The sequence below is a fragment of the Rana temporaria genome, chromosome 3, assembly GCF_905171775.1.
Source record: "Rana temporaria chromosome 3, aRanTem1.1, whole genome shotgun sequence".
Classification (NCBI taxonomy): domain Eukaryota; kingdom Metazoa; phylum Chordata; class Amphibia; order Anura; family Ranidae; genus Rana; species Rana temporaria.
This window is the reverse complement of record NC_053491.1, coordinates 364,039,197-364,065,015: the sequence shown is the minus strand read 5'-3', so window position 1 is coordinate 364,065,015 and position 25,819 is coordinate 364,039,197. Positions and strand designations below refer to the sequence as shown.

Sequence of the window (25,819 nt, the reverse complement as noted above, 5' to 3'; positions counted from 1 at the left end):
AAATTGTGAAAACGAAACATTTTCCTGGGCAGCAAAGGAGTGAAAGAGTCTGGTATTGAAGTGGTTAAAGCGGAGTTCTTATCTCCTTCAGAAAAAAAGGAAAAGTCTGCAGCTACAAATACTGTAGCTGCAGACTTTTCATTTTTTTCTGAAGGAGATAAGAACTCCGCTTTAAGTCCAACTCCTTAAAGCGGAGTTCCACCTAAAAATGGAACTTCCGCTTAAACCACTCCTCGCCCCCTTACATGCCACATTTGGCATGTAATTTTTTTTGGGGGGGGGAGTGGGGGCTTCAGGAGAAGGGGACTTCCTGTCCCACTTCCTCCTTCCGCCGAGGGGCTGGAAAGGCGATTAGCTTAATCGCCTTTTCACAGCCCCTCCCTGTAGGCGAGCGCCTGTCCAATCAGACTGCGCCACTCGCGCATGCGCACTGCCGCTCGCGCATGTGCACTGCCGCTCGCGCATGCGCAGTGGGTGCCCGGCCGTGAAGCCAAAAGCTGTCACTGCCGGGTGCCCACACTAAGAATGAAGACGCGACGCTGGAGCCGTGGAGAAGGTTAGCTGGCTGTTTATTAAAGCGGGGGTTCACCCTATAAAAAATTTCTAACACTACATCCAGCCCAGTTCTGCAAATAAAATTACACTGACCTTTTTTTTTCCGCCGTAGATAGCGTTTATCGTTAGAATTCACCGCAGCTTCCGGGTAGGGAATCCCGCGGGAGTGGGCGTTCCTATTGACATGCCAATTGATTGACATGCTAAACGACGGCGCGTACATCGCGTCACGACTTCCCGAAAGAAGCTCGGGTCGGCTCGGCTCTATTCGGCGCCGGTGCGCCGTCGTTTAGCATGTCAATCAATTGGCATGTCAATAGGAACGCCCACTCCCGCGGGATTCCCTACCCGGAAGCTGCGGTGAATTCTAACGATAAACGCTATCTACGGCAAAAAAAAAAAAAAGGTCAGTGTAATTTTATTTGCAGAACTGGGCTGGATGTAGTGTTCGAATTTTTTTTATAGGGTCAACCCCCGCTTTAAAAGCCAGCAGCTACACTTTTTGTAGCTGCTGACTTTTAATAAACTTAAAAAAAAGGTGGAAAACCCCTTTAATCACTCGGCCATCCTGGTCAGGTTAAAGGTGGAGCTGCTTCTATATATGCACTGATTTTATGTCATGTGACTACACGCTGACAGCAGAGAGGAAAACAGCTGTAAAAGCCTTCCGGGAAAGCTTGTGGCTGATCACGTGATCATTATCCTGACCAGACCATGGTGTAGGGGCGGTACTACAAGGACACGCAGCTGTGGACTCAAACCGATAGGGAAGAGGATCCCAGACTGGGACAGCCGTGAGCTTGGGAAGGGATTGGTGCAGCACTGACAGCCCTGGTAAGGACATTATAGATCTGAGGATCGGAGATGGGGGGGTTTGCTGAAAGATACATTAGCCTTCTCTATTCACCCTGTGTCACTTACTGATAGGATTCTACGTGCTTGTATTCTTTATGTATGGGTTGTACAGAGACAATTCTTTCTTATTTAGCATGTAGAGATGATAATGATATACAGTACTACTTATCCTGTTCTCAGGATCTGATCTTATTCTGTATGTATGGACACTGGCTGCTTAGTACCACTTCTCTTATTTTGCGTTCTGGGTGTAATTCTTAGTACATTTTTATTCTGTTTGTGTGAACATTGCACAGTCTTACTTCTCTTGTCCTGTATGCTGGATGTAAGTGTCAGTATTTGTTCTTATTATGTATCCTAGGCATGCACGGCAGAGGCGTTGCTAGGGGGGTGCGGTCCGCACCGGGTGACACCCGCTAGAGGGGTGACACCATCCCGTGTGTTTTTTTTTTTTTTTTTAGCTGACATGCCCAGCCTGCCCTGTGCAATCCCAGCCTGGCCTGTACCACCCCAGCCTGCCCTGTATCACCCAGCCTGCCCTGTACCCCCTATCCTGCTCTGTACCACCCCAGCCTGCCCTGTACCACCCCAAACTACCCTATATCACCCCAACATGCCCTATACCACCTTAACCTGTCCTATACCACCCCACTACACCAACCTGCCACTATACCACTCTATACTACCCTAACCTGCCACTATACTGCCCTATACTATCATTTACAGGGGCTGGTTTGGGGTGCGCCCCGTGCGCTGCCTGCTTGGTGCTGGGCAGCCTAGACAGAGGGGGGGTGACACCAACCCTAGTGACGCCACTGATGCACGGGGGTGTGCCAGATGTGCCTGGGCACACCCTAACCATGCGCAGTAGGGAACCGGGAAGTGAAGCCTCAACGCTTCACTTCCTGATTCCCTCACCGAGGATGGCGCGGCGGGGGCAGCAGAGAGACGAGCAATTGCTTGTCTTCTGCTGCCAAGATCGCGGGTGCGCTGGACAGGTAAGTGTCCATTTATTAAAAGTCAGCAGCTGCAGTATTTGTAGTTGCTGGCTTTTAATATTTATTTTTTCGCGGGACCTCCGCTTTAATGAAGCGCTACCATCATAGGCGTGCGTGTGGGGATTTGCCAGGTGTGCCTGGGCACACCCTAATCACTAAGTGTGTTGTAGATTCCCCCCACTGCCCAGGCTGCCCCCTATGTTGCCCCCACATGCCCTGCAGTGCTGCTGGTTTCTCTCTTCTCCTCCCAGCTGCTGTGGGGGATGTTTCAGGATAGAAACCAAGGGAGGGGGTTAGTAAATATGTCATTTACCGACCCCTTCCTTTTCTCAATGAACACACTCACTGTGTTCATTCATAACAGAATAAACAGTGTTTACTATGCTTCAGATTGTGAATGAACAGGAAACCGCTCAGCACAGAGCACTTCCCATTCACTCACTGTCCAGTACAGCTGAGGCTGCAGAGAAAGCATACCTCCCAACTTTTTGAGATGGGAATGAGGGACACCTATCAGCAAAAGCATGCAGGCATAGGACACACCCCTTGCCACACCCCCTTAAAGGAGAATTGTACAAAAAAACAAGATTGGTTAAACCCACAAGTGCTTTTTTTTTTACCACTACTATTCCTTTATATTGGCTTTTGGAATTTACAAATGTAGCTATATAGAATTTGGATGAAAGGTTTAGCGCTGGGAAAAACTTTTTGATAGATAAAAAGTGCATTTTATATGCATCCATATACATCAGACTAAAATGCGGGACAAATGAGGTGGAATGAGGGACAGAGGGACATTGATCCAAATCAGGGACAGTTGGAAGCTATGAGAGAAAGGCATGTGTGTTTGAGCTTTGGGGTGCACTCCCTAATGTAATAGGCTACGCACACCTATGTTCTGTATGTATGGATGCTGCACAGTACCACTTCTCTTGTCCAGTATATTGGGTGTAAATCTCAGAATCTGTTCATATTCAGTATGTATGGATGCTGCACAGTACCACTTCTCTTGTTGTGTATGCTGGGAGTAATTTTCAGTATCTGTGCATATTCTATATATAATCTGCACAGTACCACTTCTCTGGCCTCCTGGACAGGGCCGGTGCCACCATAAAGCAGTCTAATCAGCCACCTTAGAGTGCCGGTCTGGGGGGTGGTAAAATCTGGATCCCCAACCACTTGCTAGGGATTCAGATTTTAAAAATACCTGCCCCCCCCCCTGCAGGCAAAACACTTCTACAAAATTGCAGTGCTATAAATAGATCAAATCAAATAATCTATACAGGTCCATATAAAGTGCTAAAGAGTCAAATTATTGATAAAAAGATAAAATAAGCCACAAAAGTGCAGCGCTCCTTTAAATGTACACAAATAGAAGAAATAGCCACTCACTAGATGAAGATGCAGTTTCAATCAAGAGAGCAGCCCACACACTTTATGCAATACAAGGCAGATGTACTTCTTCATATAAGTTCCCGTCTGGAGTCCAAAGTTGTCACTTTCTCCAGATCATATGCAATCAAATCCAACCATTATAAAGTGAGAAATTATATAGTGTAGTATTTGGTGGAACAGTGAAATAAACCACCCGTGATAATGATAAACTGATGAATCCGTGTGTCACTGTACCACATAGAATGCAAACTCACCAGAAGGATTATATCGCCATGCAGTATGCAGCTCAACTATGGTCAACAAATGTGGATGTAAACATCCAGACAGTGCCTCCAATCTCCTCTAAATCCAGGACTCTCAATCAGTGAACTTTTAGGCAGGGGCGGACTGACAACTCATGGGGCCCCCGGGCAATAGAAGATTATGGGGCCCCTGGGCTTCCAGATGGCCACCATGTCAGGAGGCAGTGCAGAGGCGGGGCAGCTAAAATCTCGGGGTTTTCACATCAAAAGCATGTCAGTTTCGGACATATCAGGGACAGAAGTAAAAAAAACATAAATTTTCACATACTGTCCCTGGTTTTACTGAGCCTGGCATCCCTGATGGGGCCCTCTAGTGGCATGGGGCCCTCGGGCAGTGCCCGAGTGACTCAATGGTCAGTCCGCCCCTGCTTTTAGGGAACACTCAGCCGCACCACCAAATGATACAAGCATACATACCTCACAACTTTTTAAGATGGGAATGAGGGACACCTATCAGCAAAAGTATGCAGGTATAGGACACACCCCTTGCCACACCCCCTCAATGGAGAATTGTATAAAAAAACTAAATTGGGTAAACCCACAAGTGTTTTTTTAACCAATACCAATTGGCTTTTGGTATTTACAAATGCAGCAATTTAGAAATCAGATGAAAGGTTAAACGCTGGGAAAACACTTTTTGATAGATAAAAAGTGCATTTTATATACAACTATATAGATCAGACCAAAATGAGGGACAGAGGGACATTGCTCCAAATCTGGGACAGTACCTCCAAATCTGGGACAGTTGGGAGCTTTGAAGCATATGTGTATCGGAGGGAAAAATAGGAGCGCTTCATTGGTGTGCTTCTGGAAGATGGCAAGAAAAAGTGGAGGGATGATGGCGCTGCTTTGGCTTAGTGATGAGTTCCACAGGAGGTGACCCAAACGCAAGCAAGCACGCACGTACGCCCGCACGCACGCCCTCTCAGCTGATCCCAGTGCTGTCTATCCGAGCCGCGATCTGCCTGGACGGAGAGCCACGGACGCCTAACGTTGATTACTCGGCGCTACCTTGAGGCACAGGCATCGCTCTACAGCTCGTGAGCACAGACGGCTAGTAGGGCTGGCTGCGCACCACTGCTAGCATTCATTTTATCATTTTTTATCTACTTTTATTTTTTTCCTCAATTGGTTCTTTGAACAATCGCTTTTTGAATAACTTGTCTTAAAGCATCTAGTATCTTTCCCTGTTTAAACTACCCATTTTTTCTCACTGTATCAGGGATTAGCAGTGAGATTGTCTCACACATTTTTTAACATTATATACTTTTTAATAAAGACGATCGGTCTTTTTGCCTACCAACACAGTGTCACACTATGCGGATTCCTTTTTTCTTTTATATTGAGTGTTAATCACTGGACACCTGGGAGCTGATTGGATTTTCCTCCCCCCTGGAGAGCTGAGAAAGAAATCTTCTGTCGTTTTGGATACAAGGCTGAACAGCAACATCAACCGAGGTACCACCACCTATTGCCTTTTGCCCCTCTGGGTGCCAACATCTGGTGAGTGGGGATACAGAAGGGGGAGCACAGAAGTCACGATAAAATCCATCAGGAAAGCAACAGCACTTGAAGTCACTACATTGTTTTCTCCCTTGATGCTTTTTTCTACCAGTTTAACACATTGTTACATTGTTTTCACTTTTGAACTTTGATTGGTTTTCTCAGGATACTTTGGTATTCTTGTGAGAATAAGTATTGGAACTCTGAGCACACCCTGTGAGGGTATCGAATATATACATTTTTTTCTGACATTATTTGTTTTGGTCTGGACGCTCTAATCTATTTTCTTTTTTTGATTTGTGTCACACTCATTATTTAATTGACCTCAATTCAGGTCTCCTTTTATTGCCATTGGTATTTTTTCCAAAGTCCCACATAGGGATGTTATTCACTAATTAATTTTAATTAATTACACCATTACTGTTCTGTACACATTATTGGATCACAACCTACTCAGGTTTCTTGTCGTTTTAATTATCCTTGGGCATCTCACAGAATAGCACGCATCTGCCTAGGGCTGATCTGCGGAGCAACCCGCATACTACCAGCCTGCACAGAGTCCTGGAGCACGTATTAGTAATTCTTAATCATTTAGATTTTTTTTTAGCACTTGTTTATTATGCAATTATAAGTCTATAGGGCAATAGGCTCAGAACCACTATCTGTCTGCACAGTGTCCTGGAACACACAACACTAGCCTATAGCACTTATTTAATATAAATTTACTCTATTCCTATATTTTTTTTCCCACACACGCCTATAGTGGACCTAAGTCTTGGGTCATTCACTAAAAGGGAGTTTCTCCCAATTTGTCTTTGCACATACCCTAAATAGTGGGGATAAATCTTATCTGCACACCATCACTTTGCACAACACCCTGCGATCACTCATTCATACAGGAAATGTGTATATAGAATATCATCAGGACGGAAACTTAACCCACCAGCTAATTTCACGTTTCAATTGGATACATATATATTGTCTAACTGGAAGTACCAACATACATTGGGTTACCAGTGCCCAATACAAGCATTAATAGAGGGCAGCACCTGCACACTTGGACGCAACAGTGTAAAGGTTTTGGAGACCCATTTCCATTGGTTCCTCCTTATAACTGAAGCTCCCCTACAAATATCACATGCTACATACGATATCCTGTGGAACTCATCACTAAGCCAAAGCAGCGCCATCATCCCTCCACTTTTTCTTGTCATTTCCAGGTCTTTTTGAGACCCGTCAGGGAGGCAGCAGCTTACCATTACATACTCCTAAGCGCGGATCCCTTCTTCTCATTCTTCTGGAAGATGGCTCTGCAATTGCAATGATGCTGAGCAGGAAAGAGTGGTGGGCAGATCTCAGGTGCATGAAGGATGGGGGCAGGTTCCCACTGTCGGGTACCAGGAGCCAACTGCATATTTAACATAAAAAATTATTATTTCATCTTTATCTGATTAAAAAAAAATAGTTTTTTAGCACTGACTGAAATAACAAGCAAAGAAAATAATACAAAACCATTATATGTTCCCTAGCAAACCTCAACATTGCTTGTATTAATTCACAAAAGCAATTTCTGTCACTTTTTTTTATTTTTATAAAAGAATTACTTTTCTCCAAATAGAATCATTTATTTGCGTGATATCCTTTTAGGTATGATCTGTGTCTTTCTGTATAAGACACAGAACAGTGCTGCAGCCACTACAGTAAAACCTTGGTTTGCGGGCATAATTCGTTCCAGAAACATGCTTGTAATCCAAAGCATAACAAAGGTATAAAAGAGAAGAGAAGAGAGGCACCTCTAATGCCCCGTACACACGTGCGGGATTTCCAAAGGGAAAAGTTCCCGTTGGAAATCCCGAGGGAAAAGCAGAGAACCTGCTCAGGCAGTCTTTACCCCTACACACGGCCGGTTTTCCCAACAGGAAAACTGCGATGGAGCTGTGGCCGGGAATCCCGGCCGTGTGTATGCTCCGTTGCATTTTTTCTCATAGGGAAACTGGCAACAACGGCGGGGCAAAAGTCTGCCGGCGGGAAAAAAGAGAGCTGTTTTTTTTTTTTTTTTTTTTGGGGAGTTTTCCCATGGGAAAAACTGCGCGGAGCATACACACGGCTGGGATTCCCGGCCAAAAGCTCTCCTCGCAGTTTTCCCATCTGGAAAACTGGTCGTGTGTACGAGGTATAAGTGTAGCAATAAGTTGCTAAATGTTGTACCTTCATTAAATGTAATCATATTGCTACACTTAGAGGCTCCTCTCTTCTTTTTTATACTCAGTTGTGACATGACGCTACTCTTATATCAAGACATCGTTTGTATATCAAGGCAAAGGTTTTTAAAACATGTTGCTTGTCTTGCAAAACGCTCTCAAACCAAGTTACTCTCAAACCAAGGTTTTACTGTAATTGAATACAAATTTCTAACAAGCAGGAACCAGGCCCGGATTTCCCACAAGGCCACTGAGGCCAGGCCTCGGGGCGACAGGGCACCAAGGGGCAGCATCCGCTCGCTCCTTAAGTGATTGCGGAAATGTATTCTGCCATCCCCCCCCCCCCACATACCTCTCTCTACTGGCTCTGTCTTCAGGACTCCGTCCTACCCCAGGCTGCCGAGTCTGTCTCCTGTGACTGTCCCAGCCACCGATGTACACAATGAGCTGAGCTGAGGTGAGCTGTGACAGGAGTTCTAGCACAGTGCTAGGACTCGTGTTTTGGAGGTGACAGAGTCAATAAAGAGAACCTGTCACGTCCAATTGCTATCACACAGGGAATTGTTTTCTCCTGTGTGATAACTTTATTAACAAGTGAAAAAAAAATTGATAAAAAAATAAGAAATAATTAAATTATTAAAATTAAAAAGTAATTAAAAAGTAAAGAATAAGAAAAACAATATTAAAAATAATAGGAAAATTATACAGAAATAAAAAAAAGTAAACGACAAGCTACAAAATAAAAACTATTAGAACTGTGCCACCTGGTTGCCATTCTCAGTTGATTTAGGGGGGGGGGGTTCGGTTGGCGGGGAGGGGGGTGCATTGCGGCACCTGGCCTTGGGGCGGCAGGGAGAGCAAATCCGGCCCTGCCAGGAACGTCCATAGATGACTCGAAATTCAGTCGGTCCTTGCTAAACCAATGAAATTTCGATCCATCTATGGCCAGCTTCATCCTGTGACTACAAAATGAGTCACAATCTTGGCCTCGCCTCATCCAAGCTTGTGTAAACAAACCCACTACGCTCTGTGTGTTAAAGGCTTTTTATATTAACTCCCTCTTCTGCTTTCAGCAATGGCGTCTTCTGATCTCTCTCTGAGAGAGGAGCTGAAATGTCCCGTCTGTTGGGGAATTTATATAGACCCTGTAAGCCTGAAATGTGGACACAGCTTCTGCCAGGATTGTATCATTCGTCAGCTGATCACACAGAAGGGTTCCGGGTGTTTTTCCTGTCCTCAATGCAAAGATGAGTCCCAGGAGTGGCCCACACTACACAGGAACATTGCTCTACGGAACATATCGGTGAACTTCTTATCTAAACCATCCCTCGAGAGCCAACAATGCTCCGTCCACAAACTGGACCTGAAGTATTACTGTGTTCAGGACGCTGCCTGTATCTGTGAAAAGTGCTCCGAGGATTCACATCAGGGGCACCAAATGGAGTCACTGGATGAAGCCTCCAAGAAGAAGAAGGAAAAACTCAAGTACGTTCACCGAAAATTAATGACAGAGAGAGAGGATACGGAGAACAGAGCTCAGAGTCTGCAGGAACGCAGGAGAAAAGTCGACGAAAAAGCAGCTGGTGAAAAAGAGAGAGTCGCTGCCTTGTTCAGAGACCTCAGAAGACAGCTAGATGACTTGGAAAAGAAGGTCTTGAGTCAGATTACTATAGAGGCAGAGCAGCTATCCGTCTTAGTCTCCAATCTGATTGATCAGCTGGTGATAAAAAAGGGGGAGCTGTCAAGAAAGATGTGTGACATTGACCGAGAGTTGTGTAACCTGACCGATTTAGTGACTGTCCTACAGGAATCTGACACAGGTGACTTGTGTAATACCGAGGATGGAGACAGTGAGGAAAGAGGGAGACGGGAAGCAAGTGATCTGGATGTGGCTGGCATCGCCCACACATTACACACAGGTGTATCCCATATAACAGGGGTAACCGTGTGTTTCTATTTGCAGAAACCTGAAGACATATTACTGGATGTAAACACGGCTCATAATGATCTACAGATATCAGACGACATGAAAGCTGCATCCTATTCACCCAACCAGAATCGCCCAAAAGCCCCAGAAAGGTTTCAGGATTATACTCAGGTGATAAGTAGTCAGAGTTTCTCATCGGGGCGACATTACTGGGAAGTGGATGTTGCAGGATCCGAGTTTTGGGGTATCGGGATGTGTTACCCTAGTATAGACCGGGTAGGATACCAGTCCCAGATTGACTGTACTGAGAAGGCCTGGTGTTTGCGCAGGAGTGGCGATACGTATTTTGTGATACATGACAGTACCAGCAGCCGGGTACCTGACATTATATCTGCTGACAGAGTCAGGATATATCTGGATTATGAAGCTGGATTGGTCTCATGTTATGCCCTGTGCGACTCAATCCAACATCTCCACACTTTCACCGCCACCTTCACTGAGCCCCTCCATGCGGCATTACGTATTTGGAATGGTTGTATAAAGATATCAGAAAGGAAGTTGGAGATATAAGAAATTGTGAAAATATGAGAATTTTACAGAGAGACCATCAACAAAATTGTAATTGAATGGAATATTCAGCCAATAGGATGAGGCAGTGGGCAGGGACTGCTGCCATTGTCCTGCCTGGACTTGTATTAAAGCGGGGGTTCACCCTATCGACGGGAAATTTTTATTTTTTTTTTATTTTACCTTAAAATCAGGCATTGTAGCGCGAGCTACAGTATGCCTGTCCCGAATTTTTTACCCCCGTACTCACCTTGTAGTCGTCCATCGAAGATACCGGGGAATGGGCGTGCCTATGGAGACGGAGGATGATTGACGGCCGGCTCTGGCGCGTCACGCTTCTCCGGAAATAGCCGAAATAGGCTTGGTCTTCACGACGCGTGCGCATAGCCTGTGCGCAGGCGCCGTGAAGAGCCGAGAGCTACTCCGGCTGTCTTCGGGGAGAGTGACGTGCCAGGGCCGGTCGTCAATCATCCTCCCTCTCCATAGGCACGCCCATTCCCCGCGGGAGCCGAAATCTACGATGGACGACTACAAGGTGAGTACGGGGTTAAAAAAATCGGGACAGGCATACTGTAGCTCGCGCTACAATGCCTGTCTCGATGGTAAAATGTGTCGGGGGGGGGGGGGTGAACTACCGCTTTAAAGAGAAACTATGTCCTCCTTATCCTTTACAGCCAAGGAAACTGCCATCTTGGACACTGTTTGATCTGCAGTGCTGTAGATGTGATCAGTTGTCACACCCGCCATTTCTTGTTTGACAGTTCGGTTGAGAGCACAAGTAAATGAGCCAGTTAGCATTAATAGCATGTCTTGAAAATAACTGTTTCTTCTACAGGTAACTTGATAGGTTTAGTTCTGCTTTAAACACATGTATATGGAATGATTGGCTCTCATAATATTATGGTGACTACACTATATCAGGGGTAGGCAACCTCGGCCCTCCAGCTGTTTTGAAACTACAAGTCCCATGATACATTGCAAGACCCTAACAATCGCAGGTATGACTCCTAGAGGTAGAGGCATGATGGGATTTGCAATTTCACCACAGCTGGAGGGTCAAGTTTGGCTACCCCTGCACTATATAACCGCATTGTACAATCCCTGTAAAATCTGCCTTAGGCCCCTTTCACACAAACTGTCCAATCAGGTCTGTCTGTCAGTTTTTAAGATGGACCTGCTATCCCATCCAATCCTGTCTGCAAAATCCAGGCGGATGGTGGTCCAATTTTCCATCCGTCTGGCGGATCGGATATGATCGTATGAAAATGGACAGGCGGTTCATCTTCACCCAATTTCCTCATAGAGGAGAGTGGGACTGTGTCCGTGTCTGCTCAGTGAGCGGAGATGGACCTGTCATCTGCCTGCTCAGCGGGGATCAGTGGAGCGATCACCGACAAAAGGGGCCTTAGATTCACCAAAATGTGCAATGAGAAACCTAATCTATCCAACCAATCTGCATCCAGTCTGGAAGACCCTTGCCCTACATAGTTGATGGTAGATCTAAAGTAGACAGTACAATCAGATTATATAATGCAGGGGTCTCCAAACTTTCTAAAGGGCCAGTTTACCGTCCTTTAAATTTTAGGGGGTGCTGGACTGTGGCCAGTGGGAGTAGAAAATTACCTGGTGTGAGTGGAAGTACACAGTTCATCTTTGGTAATGGGGGGAGGAATAGTGCCCCATCACTGGTGTCAATGGGAGAATAGTGCCCTTAGTTGGTGTTAGTGGGAGGAGTAGTGTCCCATCATTGGTGTGAGTGGGATAAATAGAGTGGCAGGAGCTATCGTACATTGTTGTCAGTGGGAGGAATAGTGCCCCATCGTTGGTTTCAATGGGAGGACTAGTGCCCCATTGTTGGTGTTAGTGGAAGGAGTAGTGCCCCATCATTGGTATCAGTGGGATAAATAGAGTGGCAGGAGCTACTGTTTGATAGTGGGGGAAATATTGCACCAAGGGACGGATGAAAGCAAGCAAAGGGCCACATCTCGCCCATGGGCCGCAGTTTAGAGACCACTGGTATAGTGTATAGTGAGCTTAAAGTGGAGTTCCACCCGGTTCTGTGTTTATTAAAAGTCAACAGCTACAAAAAGTGTAGCTGCTGACTTTTAATAAACACACACTCGCCTGTCCAACGGTCCAGTGATGTGGGCACCCAAAGTCTCATTCCTCTCCCCAGTCTGTCCGCAGTGCCAGCATTACTACTGTGGGCACCCAAATGTGACAGCTTGCGGCTTCACAGCCGAGTGCTGTGCGTCGTGAAATCTTCTGAGACCTGTGATGTGTCCCAGAAGATTGCAGGGAGGGAGGGGCCGTTTAGCGGGAGAGAAGGAGTCATCTAAGAGCAGAAATGGGAGCTGGGTAACTGTCAAAACCAGGTACCCGCTCCCCACCCCCCCAAAAAAATTACATGCCAAATGTGGCATGTCAAAGGGTAAGAGGTACTTAAAGCGGAAGTTCCACATTTGGGTGGAACTCCGCTTTAACTACTTGCCTACTGGTAGGCACCCTCTTCCTGACCAGGCCAATTTTCATCTTTCAGCGCTGTCACACTTTGAATGACAATTACTCAGTTATGCAACACTGTACCCATATGAAATTGTTATCATATTTCACACAAATAAAGCTTTCTTTTGGAGGTATTTAATCACCACTGGGTTTTTTATTTTTTGCTAAACAAATGAAAAAAGACCTGAAACTTTGCAAAATTTTATAACAAACTATAAAAAAAAATATTTTTCAAAAAGATTATCTTTCTCCTTCACTGATGGGCGCTGATGAGGCAGCACCGATGGGCACTGATATATAGACAAACCCCACCAGCCTGGGAAGGGGGGGAGTTGTGGTTACGTGACAGCCAATGAATGCTGCAAAAAAAAAAGTATATTTTGGGGTATAACACTACGACAAGCCTAGAAAAATGAAGTTCAATGCTTCCGAGCATGCGTCAAATCCGTCGGAATTCCATACAAACAAACTGAATTTCCATCGGAAAAAAAGAGAACATGTTTTCTTTCTAAGTCCGTCGGAATTTCCGACGGAAAAAGTCAGATACACATGGTCGGAATATCCGATGAAAAAATTCCGTCTGACTTTTTCCATCGGAAATTCCGACCGTGTGTACGCGGCATTACTCTTCTATTGCTTGTATCACAGCTAGCCGCCTTCCTATTACCAAAGAGGGTGAATCTGAAAATCCGCTTCTGCTGGGAGCTGCCATTATCACTGCTGTAATATGTAGAACTCTATGCTACAATTCCTAGCAAGCCTTGATCATCCATCCTGAGAAATAAATGAAAATTGGGGTTGGTGTCATTGTTTAGTTTCATTTTTTTTCAGTCTCAGCACAGTTGTGTGATTTGTTTATGAATGGAAGAATGTGATGGTAACTATCGATATAATAACATAGTATAAAAGCGTGTGTTACCCTAGGTTCAGATCTATGCGGCTGCGGTTGATGCATTTTCCAGACCGTTTCGTGTTTTTAACCACTTAAGCCCCGGACCTTTAGGCAGCTAAATGCCCAGGCCAGGTTTTGCGATTCGGCACTGCGCCGCTTTAACAGACAATTGCACGACCCCAGCGGCGATCGGGTCCGCGGGTCTCGCGGTCCCGGAGCTTCGGACCGGGTCGCGGGTGTGCGACCCACGGCTGGGTAGATGTAAACGACGTGCCGGTACGTCGATCTGCCCAGCCGTGCCATTCTGCCGACGTATATATCGTCGTGCGACGGTCGTTAAATGGTTAAACCCACGTTTTTGATTCATTTTTGCATTCGGTTCATGACTTTTGCATTTTTTTTTTCCTCTGTACCAAACTGTGAATAGCTGGTTGTTACGGAGCGGGCCTGGAAGCCGAATGCACTGTCCTTAGAAACCGACGAGTCATCAGCTGTCAGCGGGGTTTCCCGAATGTAAAAACAAGAATTTCTGCAACAAGAAAACGATGGGGGGCCCCCCCATTCATGCCAGGCCCTTCGGGTCGGGCCTGGTATGGATTTTGAGGGGAACCCTACATCACAAAAATGGTGTGGGGTCCCCCCAAAATCCAGATCTTTATCCCAGCATACAGATCAGGAAAGGGAGGGGACGAGTGAGCGCCCACTCCTAAACCATACCGGGCCACATGCTCTCGCCATGGGGGGTTGCTTTTGGCAGGGAGGCTCTGCCCCACCACAAAGCACCTTGTCCCCATGTTGATGGGGATAAGGGTTCCTTCCCCCCCCCCCTCCCCACAAACCTGGCCAGTGGTTGTGGGGGTCGGCGGGCAGGGGGCTTATCGGAATCTGGAAGTCCCCCAGTTCCTGCCCACCCCCATGTGAATGATTATGGGGTATTCACCAAAAAAAGGAACAGGCACGACATAAGTCCATTATTAAAAACAATGCCCCCGCCCCCCCCCCCCCGATAGATCCATCGTCCATCACAACGCCCGCCATCACCGCTCCCGCCATCTGCCTGACTGTTCTTAAATAGCTAAGTGGCGGGGGCGACCTCGCAACATCACTGGGTGACCCACCCCCTGTGACGTCACGACCCAGCATGCATCGGTCGATGACGTCACAGGGGGGCGGTGTCACTAGGTGATGTTGCCAGGTGCCCTCGCCCCTTAGCTATTTAAGAACTGTCAGACGATGGAGCAGGCAGATGGCGGGAGCCTTCAGTGTAAGTAGACCTTTTTTTTTTTTTTTTGTGAATGAGTAGGAGTAAGGGGCCCCTCCTTCTTCTTTTTTTTTTTTTTTTTTTTTGTTTTGTTTACTGATTTCTTTATTGCCGGCAGTTCTTGTTTTTACATTCAGCGGGGAAGCCCGCTGAAAGCTAATGACTCATCAGTTGTTAAGGATGCAGCGGCTGGCTTCCCTGCCCGCTCCTTAACAACCAGCTATTCATAGTTTGGTAAGACCCCTTTCACACTGAGGAGTTTTTCAGGCGGTACAGCGCTAAAAATAGTGCTGCTATACCGCCTGAAAAACTCCTGCCCAGCAACCTCAATGTGAAAGCCGGAGGGCTTTCACACTGAAGCGATGCACTGGCAGGAGAGAAAAAAATCTCCTGTCAGCAGCATCTTCGGAGCGGTGAGGGAAGCGGTATGTATACCGCTCCTTCACATTTAAAACAATGGGAAACCGCGGCAATACCGCCTGCAATGCGCCTCTGCAGAGGCACATTGCTGGCGGTATTAACCCTTTATCGGCTGCTAGCGGGGGTTAATACCGCCCCGCTAGCGGCCGAATCCCGCGGCAAATCCGACGGTATATCGCCGCTATTTTTAGCGGCGCTATACCGCCAACGCAGCTCCCGCCCCAATGTGAAAGGGGCCTAAAGAGAAAAAAAAACATGAAAAAGAAATGAAAGCTGCATGCAAAAAACGTGGTTTTAAAAACGCACTGCAAAATGTGCCTGGAAAAATGCATCAACCGCTCTGCAATGATATGAACCTGGTGTAACAGACACTTTCATGATTTATACTATATTATATCAATATTGAGGACTCCTCATTTGTTAAGGATGCAGCGATCGGCTTCCCGGCCCGCTCCTTCACAGCCAGCTATACACAGTTTGTTATGAAGTAAGAAAAAAAATGCAAAAATGCATGTAGAAAGGGTCAGTTTAAGTCTATTGCCCGCAAAACGCAAACTAATGCCGGAAAAATCCTGACCCTTCCCAAAAATACACTGGCTGAAATACGCATAGATGTGAATGTGTACCATAGGGAAACATGTTAACTTGACTGTAGTGCGTTTCTGAAAACTGCAAAACGCAATAAAAAAATGCATAGATGTGAACCTAGGGTTAAAACTAAACGTGGTATTAAAGGGGTTGTAAAGGTACACATTTTTTCACCTTAATGCATTCTATGCATTAAGGTGAAAAAACATCTGAGGTTTAGCGGCCCCCAGTCCCCTATGTTTACCTACACAGGCTTCTCAGCTCATTCATTGGTTAATTAAAAGCAGCGCAGCCATTGGCTCGCGCTGCTGTCAATCACATCCAATGACACGGCGTGCCGGGGGGCTGGCCCGAGTGATACAGTGAGCTGCTTTACCCGCTGGCTGTATCACGGGAGCGTGTCCGAAAGAACTAACCACCATGCAAGCTCGCTTGCATGAAGGTGGTTAGTTCTTTTGGGGAGGACCAGAGACAGCTGCTGAGGGACCCCAGAAGACCAGGTTTGGGGCCAGTGGAGGTAAGTATAACATGTTTGTTATTTAAAAAAAAAAAAAAAATTACCTTTACAACCCCTTTAAGGTAAAAATAAAATGCACTACCTGTCCCCCCCCCCCCTTCCTAACACGTACCTGTTTCCTTTATTGATCTAGTACTGTGCCCAGCTGCAGGTCTTCTCTCCCCTCTTCCCGGTCCTACAGGCTTTGCTGAGAGCAGCGGGAGCCGTTTGCTCCTGCAGCTGTCAATCCAATCCAGTGAGGAGGGAGGAGGTGGGCTGAGCTGCACTGTGTGTGTCTGGCCGCATACAGCCCGACTCTGGAGTGCGTCTGCATGTGTGCCACCATAACAATTGGCTTCTTACAGGGGCACACACAGAAGAGGTGGCGTGGACAGAGCCAGTGGGGGACCCCAAAAGAGGAGGAAAGGGGCCATTCTGTACAATACAACTGCACAGAGCAGATAAGTATAAACATCCTTTTTTTTTCTAAATGATTGTCTTTACAATCACTTGAAGTTTATTCTGCTTACGTTTTGCTTTTCCTGTTTTTTTTTCTTTTCCCCTTCATCGACAAAATTAAGCTTTTAGATAAAATATTTTGTTTTCATTACATACCTTATCTTATACCCTGTAGTGTCGCCACTGGGTCTCTGTGCTTCTCTATGCAATGCAGGCAGATCATGGCTAGTGGAAAGGATCAACAGTGTCCTCATCAACCTACTAATATAAATATAACTTCCTGCAGCTCACAGTTTGCAGTGAAATCAGAACAGGCAATTTCAGTTCAGGAGAAGAGTGAGTACACCTGTGCAAGAAGGCTGGTTCAGCCTTCAGCTTTTCCTCTAGGACTTTGATGATGGAAAAAAATAATTTTGGGTTGTCACCAGAACAGAAAGTAAAGGAAAATATTCCAATGGGGACACCTGCTCGCGTAACAACTGTTTGGATTGCCCCCTCACTTTGAAGATTTTTCCTCTTACTTCTTGTTGTGTCTCCAGAACGGGAAGAGAAGACAAGTCTCCCCAATGGGATGCAGCAAGGATGATTCACAAAAGAGAGAGTGCGACTGCAGAAATGTGATTAACCACTTAATCAAAGACCAGAGTACTTTTTGCGATTCGGCACTGCGTCGCTTTAACTGACAATTGCGCGGTCGTGCGACGTGGCTCCCAAACAAAATTGGCGTCCTTTTTTCCCCACAAATAGAGCTTTCTTTTGGTGGTATTTGATCACCTCTGCGGTTTTTAGTTTTTGCGCTATAAACAAAAATAGAGCAACAATTTTGAAAAAAATGAATATTTTTTGCTGTAATAAATATCCACCAAAAATATATAAAAAAACTATTTTTTTCCTCAGTTTAGGCCGATACGTATTCTTCTACATATTTTTCGTTAAAAAAAATCGCAATAAGCGTTTATTGATTGGTTTGCGCAAAAATTATAGCGTTTACAAAATAGGGGATAGTTTTATGGCATTTTTCTTAATATTTTTTTTTTTACTAGTAATGGCGGCGATCAGCGTTTTTTATCGGTACTGCGACCTTATGGCGGACACTTTGGACACATTTTTGGGACCATTGGCATTTTTATAGCGATCAGTGCTGTAAAAATGCATTGATTACTATAAAAATGCCACTGGCAGTGAAGGGGTTAACACTAGGGGGCGAGGAAGGGGTTAATCATGTTCCCTGGGTGTGTTCTAACTGAAGGGGGGGATGGGACTGACATGGGGAAATGACAAATCGCTGTTCATACATTGTATGAACAGACGATAGGTCATTCCCCCCCCCCCTGACAGGACCGGGAGCTGTGTGTTTACACACACAGCTCCCGGTTCTCGCTCTGTAATGAGCGATCGCGGGTGCCTGGTGGTGATCGCGACCGCCGGGCACGCGCGTCGGCGTAAGGGGCGAGCGGGGGCGAGATGAGGTATAGCTACGTGATCTCGCCCAGCAGAGCCGACCTCGGCGGCTGGTCGGCAAGCAGTTAACAGGCTACATTCCAACCTGGGGGGGCATCCTGTCCTCCAGGACACTGCAAGCCTCCGCTTGCCTGATCGTTGGGAAAGAAAACAGAATATGTACAAAATCCAGAAATTATATTAATTCATATTGCCTTCTAACAGTGTGTGTATGTGAAATATATACATACATACACCCCATTACCCCACACTTGTGCGGCATATGAGAAACCCCTGGCATGGCTTGGTGGATGTTATTGATTGTATTTTCTGCAAAGTATTCTATTGGTCAATCCACATGGGTCATTCCTCAAGCGTGATGATGCGCTTCCGGCTGTTGTAGCGCAAGCAAAATCTTGTGCGTTCCATGTGAGTTTGCTGCAGTCCAGCCTGCATTTGTGAACCATCTTGGCCCCTTTTGTTATTGCATTTGATATTACTTTTTACAATTTTAACTAGTGTATTTTTTTCTTTTTTTTTTTTTGGCTACTCTTCTACATTTTTTTCCGTAACATGATCTAGTAGTTGATGAATATTTGTATCGTGTTTTTTCTGGATTTTTGGTTGATATTCTGGGGTAGATTCAGATACAATGGAGTATCTTTCTGCGGGGCGTAACGTATCTCGGATACGTTACGCCGCTGTAAATTAGGGCGCAAGTTCCGTATTCAGAAAGAAGTTGCGCCCTATGTTACGGCGGCGTAACGTATGTGGTCCGGCGTAAGCCCGCCTAATTCAAATGTGGATGATGTGGGCGTGTTTTATTCAAATGTAGTGTGACCCCAAGTATTTTACTTTTTTTACGAACGCTGCATGCGCCGTTCGTGAAAGAATCCCAGTGCGCATGCTCGAAATTAACCCGCAAAAAGCCAATGCTTTCGACGTGAACGTAAATTACGCACAGCCCCATTCACGGATGACTTGCGCAAACGACGTAAAATTTTCAAAATTCGGCGTGGGAACGACGCCCATACTTAACATAGGATACGCCTCATATAGCAGGGGTAACTACTGTATATGCCGGGAAAAGCCCAACGTAAACGACGTAAAAAAATGCGCCGGGCAAACGTATGTTTCTGAATCGGCATATCTACCTAATTTGCATATTCGACGCGTAAATATACGGAAGCGCCACCTAGCGGCCAGCCTAAAATTGCAAATAAGATACGACGGCGTAAGAGACTTACGCCGGTCGGATCTTAGTCAAATCTATGCGTAACTGATTCTATAATTCAGGCGCATAGATACTACGCCGCACACTCAGAGATACGACGGCCTATCTGGAGATACGCCGTCGTATCTCCTACATGAATCTACCCCTCTGTCTTTATCATTTTAAAATACACCTATGATAATTATTGTAGACCCCTCATTGGGCAAACTTACAAAATCTGCAGCTGATAAAAGAATTATTTTCTCCACTGTTAATGTGTCCTTGAGCTATGAAAATTGGAATAAGCAATGCTCACCCTATGCAGCCTCAGCAATACCACCCTATGCAATCAGACTGAATGTAATAAAGATAAGATGTGTTTTTTACTCGCTGCAATATTTAGAGGCCTTTTAGATTGTGATTCAGAAACAATAAATGGTTGCCCTTTGGAACTAGTTACAGTGCAATAATATGACGCATTTCACCCTTTGAGAAGCAATTGATCAAAATCATGTTGATAACTGTAATGCCGCGTACACACAAACGGGTGGGCCCCATCAGTTTTTTTTCCCATCGGTGAAAAAACATAGAACATGTTTTAAAATGATCAAAACCGATAGAAAAAAACGATCGTCTGTGGGGAAATCTATTGGTTAAAAATCATTGCATGCTCAGAATTAAGTCGACGCATGCTCGGAAGCATTGAACTTCATTTTTCTCAGCACGTTGTTGTGTTTTACGTCACCGCGTTGGACATGATCGTTTTTTTTAACTGATGGTGTGTAGGCAAGACTGATGAAAGTCAGCTTCATCGGATATCTGATGAAAAAATCCATCGGTCCGTTTTCATCGGATGAACCGATCGTGTGTACAGGGCATAAGATACGGACATATCTATATTTATTATTATTGAGCTGTATTAACTAGTAACTAGGGGACATGTCAGTGATACTTAAAAAAAAAATTCTAGTTTTCTTTCATCATGCTTTGTGTCATGTCTTATGCTTGAAGATTCTATTGTGCAACCGAGAATAGCATAATGGTGGGAATTATACAATGCTGTAGGCGGAGGTGATGCCAACTTGGTCAATATTACTAATGGTAGATCTGTAGCTAGGTGATCAGGCTTTAACATTTTGACTGCATTTTATTCATGTCATTTTAGTAGTTCAATAGGTTATTAAAGTGGTTATAAAGCCCAAAGTATCACCCCCCCCCCCCCCTTTATACTTGACTGTCCTCACTCAATTCTGTGCTGTGTCCATCTGTATCAGCTCTATCCTCTCACTTCTGATCTCACAGGGTTTGCTTTTGCCATTGGCTCTTCCTACTGTCAGTTAAATCCTGTAATACGGGAGCGGGGAATGGAGCCAAGCCACTCTGTCTGTGTAAATGGCTGCAGGCAGCGCGGCTCGGGATCGAGCCGGCAGGTGTGCCATCATAGGAAGCTGCTTCCAATGGTACCGGACCAAAAAGAGGAGGAGCCAGGAGTGTGGGGGGGGGGGACCTAAAAGAGAAGGATTAGGGCCATTTCATTGCACTGAGCAGATAAGTATAGGATGTTTGTTATACAGAAATAAGAATTTAGACAAGATTGGGGAAAAAAACATATTCAGTACATCTCTGAAATACATAAACATCTTTGTCTATTTAAAAACACTGCAAGTGCATAGATCCCAACTGTACGTCATTTCGAGGGACTGCCCCTTCAAATAAGATCCCTCTCCCCCTCTTTCTGCCTCACTTGTCCCTCTTTTTGGTCTAGAGGTGACGAGAATTTAGTCTCACTTTAAGATAGAAAAAAACATTAAAGTGGATGTAAACCCACTCTCATCCTTTCTAAACTACTGCCATAGTGCTGATCTGTAAGGATAGAAATGCCTCCTGCATGTATCCCCACATGTCAAATGTCTCCCCTCTGTCTGTTATAAGAACTGAGAAACTGCAGATTCTGTGGGTGGATCTGTTGTCTGGAGCGCTGTGGGTGGAGTCGTGATGTCAGTAGACTCCCTGCCCTCCTCTACACTCCCCTTGTCAACATGCATTTTTTCCTATGTATTACTTACACTAAATTCTGCTATGATCACTAACATCCAGTCAAAATCCAGTAAAGTAACCACATGACTTCAGAAAAGCAGTGGGGGTGGGAATAAGAAAATAATGCCTGTCTCAGGCATGAGATATGTAAATAACCTGTCGCTCACAGCAAGGGGAACGGACTAAGGTTTTTCTCTGTAAGTCCCTTTTATTTCACTGAACAATAAAAGTGGATTGCTCAGAGCTGGATTAACTCTGTGTGGCAAGACTGGGCACAGATGATAGGAAATCGTATACATACTTGTACATTGTGACATCAAAAAAATACAAATTTTTGGGTTTACATGCACTTTAAAGTGGAGGTTCACCCAAAAAAAATAAATTTTTAACATTAGGTTGAGGCTAATTACGGGAAGCACAATCGTGTTTTTTTTTTTTAATCAATGCAGTACTTACCGTTTTAGAGATAGATGTTCTCCGTGGCTTCCGGGTATGGGCTGCGGGACTGGGCGTTTCTATTTGATTGACAGGCTTCCGACCGTCACATACAGCGCATCACGAGTTTCGGAAAGTAGCCAAACGTCAGTGCGCAGGCGCCGTACAGAGCCGCACCGACGTTCGGCAACTCGTGACGCGCTGTATGCGACGGTCGGAAGGCTGTCAATCAAATAGGAACGCCCAGTCCCGAAGACCATACCCGAAAGTGGCGGAGAACATCTATCTCGAAAAAAGGTAAGTACTGCATTGATTTAAAAAAAAAAACACCCAATTGTGCTTCCCGTAATTAGCCTCAATCTAATGTTAAAAAATGTTTTTCGGGTGAACCCCCGCTTTAACCTCTAGTAGTCATCTGCCTACAGGAGTGCATTCCTGCAGGACTTCATAGGTCCTGCCAGCACAGGGAGCACAAATAAAATAGGTAAGACACGTACGGCGCCGTAGTGAAGCGTAGGTGGAGGACAGACATGACAGGGTGTAGGTAGCTTGCAGTGGGGAAGAGGTTAAAGAAATGGGGGGGTGTTAGAGCAGAATGAGGCTTACCTGATTGGAGGAGCAGCGAAGGAGGGAGGAGGTTCTGGATACGTTGGGAGAGAGGAGGAGTGGTCAGCAGCAGTCTGGGAGAGGAAGCCTTAGGGGAAAGTCCCGCCCTAATTTTTAGGAGGTAGGTTTGTTGTTGTTTTTGTTTTTTTTTGTTTCATCCATGGTTTGGTGCGCCTGAGGGGTGGCGGTGGGTGCCCTGACGTTTTGTAAAGAGACGGATGGTTGGGTAAAACGGTGGGGGCACGTTTCAGGGATGGAGTCCTCCTCGGTGGTCTGGTGTCAGTCTGGACCACCAGGTGAGAAGTGGGTGGGTCTGTGGTCAGCTAGGGTCCTTGAGGCGGTGGTTGCGACTGGGGACATGTTGTTAGCTACAATGGTACCACAGGCCCAAAAGAGTGATGAGGGGGTTGTCAGGGGGCTGACAACCAAGGAGTGGTAAAATGTTAGTGTCTGTTTTATTAAAAATGCGTTATGCAAATAATGCTTGTTACAAATGTATTAAATCTTAATGGCATTACCTTTTATTCTTTATCTAAACAGGCAGCTTTGACAGCGGGATACACTGATCTCTATGTAAATAATCCTGTGAATGCTGCATGAGTCACAGCCCCAGCCTCACCCCGACTAGGAAAACGCACCCTCTCTAGTCTAAAACTTGAAACCTCATTTCCCTCTGCTGTCAGCGATGGCGTCTGCTGATCTACGAAAGCTGCTGGAATGTTCTGATTGTCAGAAGATTTACACTGATCCCGTTATGCTAAATTGTGGACATAACTTCTGCCGGGGCTGTATTGATCGTATGCTGGATACACAGGGGGAATCTGGAGGTTATTCCTGTCCTGAATGCAGGAAGAAGTTCCAGGATCGGCCTGCACTGCACCAAAACATAACACTGTGTAACATTGTGGAGAATTTCCTGTCTACTCAGCCAGATCTGGAGGTGTGTGGTATCCCCTGTACTTACTGTATTCACGCTGCTGTGCCTGCTGTCAAATTCTGTCTGCTGTGTGAAGCTTCTCTGTGCAGTAATCACTTGAATGTCCACAGCAAGTCCCAAGAACACGTCTTAGCTGACCCTACAACCTCTCCGGAGGATAGAAAAAGCTCCCTCCATAAGAAGGTCCTGGAGTATAAATCCACTGAGCACTCCGAGTCTGTCCGTGTGTCCTGCTGTCTGATCACAATACAAAAAGGTGACCAGGTGGAGTCACCGAATGAAATCTCTGAGAAGATGAAAAAGATGAGAAATATTCTGCAGAAACTGATGACCAAGAAAGAAGAGATGGAGAAGAGAGTCCAAAACCTGCAGGAACACCAGAGGAAAGTAAAGAAAAAAGCGGACGTTGAAATAAAAAGAGTCATTGACTTGTTTACGGAACTCAGGAGGCAGCAGGACGACCTGGAGAGCAGAGTCCTGGGGGAGATCTCCAGGCAGGAAAATCAGCATTCTCTTTTAATTTCAGATATGGTCCAGCAGATAGAAACAAAGAAGGATGAGTTGTCCAGGAGGATGAATCGAATTGAAGAACTGTGTACCATGACAGATCCACAGGAATTGGACACAGGCAACTTGGGGGATGAAGATAACGAGGACACAGAGACATTTGCTGAACAGCTACAAACCGATGGTGACCTGAATGTGATCCAGATCTCACACATATTACACAAAGGTTTAGCTGATGTAATAACTGGTATTATTGGGGGGATCTATATACAGGAAGCTATAGACCTTTTGCTGGATGTAAACTCTGCTACCCATAATGTTCAGATATCAGATGATATGAAAACTGCAACCTTGTTGGGAAACCAAAATCGCCCCGAAACACAAGAGGCATTTCAGTATTATCCTCAGGTTATAAGCAGAGGGACCTTCAACTCAGGGAGACATTACTGGGAGGTGGACGTCAGGGGATCCCATTATTGGAAAATCGGTGTGTGCTATCCTAGTATACAAAGAAAAGGAGGAGAAAGGAGTGAAGGAGGCCTGTCTGGTCTTCAGGAAATTGGATATAATGACAAGTCTTGGGTAATGGAGAGGTGGAATACAGACTATTTTATGATACACGATCACAGAAGGTTCCAGTTAACTGATATTATGACAGGTGATAAGATTAGGGTATTGCTGGATTATGAGGCTGGGCAAATCTCATTTTATGATCTGGGTGACCCAATTCGCCACCTGCACACCTACATCGCCACTTTCACTGAGCCCCTCCATGCTGCTCTACTAATTTGGGATGATTATGGTTTTTTAACAATATGTGGGGGCAATTAACATTAAAATGGGAGATTTCCATTTGAAACTGGTGACCTGATAGGAAAGGGGGATTTAATTGGGTTGAATTTATAGCCAATGGAAACATTGGCACTTCAGGAGTCCTATAACCTGCTGTTAGGTCAATCTTGACCAACTCCTTTAGCCAAGAGCCAATACTTATGGTAGAGGCCCAAGCACAGAAGCTGGCTGAGATTTATACTATAGAAGGACCCAGATTTTAGGGCTCCCTAGGTGCTCAACAAGGGACTCCCTAGGCCAAAGATGTCAAACTCAATTTCATCGTGGACCGCATCGGCATTATGATTGCCCTCAAAAGGGCCGGTTGTATCTGTAAGATTAGATGTCCAGCGCATCCCCTCCCCTTTACATTAGATCCAAAGACATGCTGGTAGGTAAATTGGCCCTAGTATATGAATGTGAGTTAGGGACCTTAGGTTAGGGTGACCAGACATCCCCAGTTTCAGGGGACAGTCCCCTGATTGAGGACACTGTCCCCGGACCAAGTCTGTCCCTGGTTTTGTCCCCAGATTGGATTGGATTTAATAGGGGGCAGGGGCAATTTCAAAGACAGTCAGTGCAGAATTAAAATAAAAAAAATCTAATTACACACCCCCGCTCCGCCGTGCCTACTGGCATAGGGGGGTTGTATTTTTCCCATTATCTGTGCCCCTTTCTGATGATCATGTGCTGGTCGGAGCGGAGGGAATATTTCTTCAGTTTCTTCTGCCTTGGCTCAAATCCTGGCCGGCCACCTGCCTATCTCCTTGCCTTCCCTGGCAGAGTGATCTTCCTCCGCTCCCCATCCAGTAGTAGCCGGGGCCCGAAGAGTAATGCCGCGTACACACGATAATTTTTCGGGTTGTAAAAACTACGTTTTTCAGCCTCT

General features: G+C 45.6%; 1 protein-coding gene across 2 annotated transcripts; it reads left to right on the top strand.

The window, feature by feature from the left end:
- Window positions 1–1,193: 1,193 nt before the first annotated feature.
- Window positions 1,194–24,979, top strand: LOC120932736 (E3 ubiquitin-protein ligase TRIM21-like). 2 transcript variants are annotated; one of them, XM_040345384.1, is made up of 2 exons: window positions 1,194–1,389; window positions 8,883–10,431. In XM_040345384.1, the coding sequence occupies exon 2, from the start codon at window positions 8,885–8,887 to the stop codon at window positions 10,304–10,306; it is 1,422 nt and encodes a 473-aa protein (XP_040201318.1). In that variant the 5' UTR covers window positions 1,194–1,389; window positions 8,883–8,884; the 3' UTR covers window positions 10,307–10,431. The 2 variants fall into 2 exon arrangements, with proteins under 2 accessions (XP_040201318.1, XP_040201317.1); XM_040345383.1 differs by lacking the exon at window positions 8,883–10,431 and adding an exon at window positions 23,196–24,979 and having other exon boundaries at window positions 1,211–1,389.
- The last annotated feature ends 840 nt before the right edge of the window (window positions 24,980–25,819 follow it).

Excerpts from the sequence above, each read along its gene's own strand:
- LOC120932736 (XM_040345383.1), top strand. The coding sequence starts at position 23,341 with ATGGCGTCTGCTGATCTACGAAAGCTGCTGGAATGTTCTGATTGTCAG.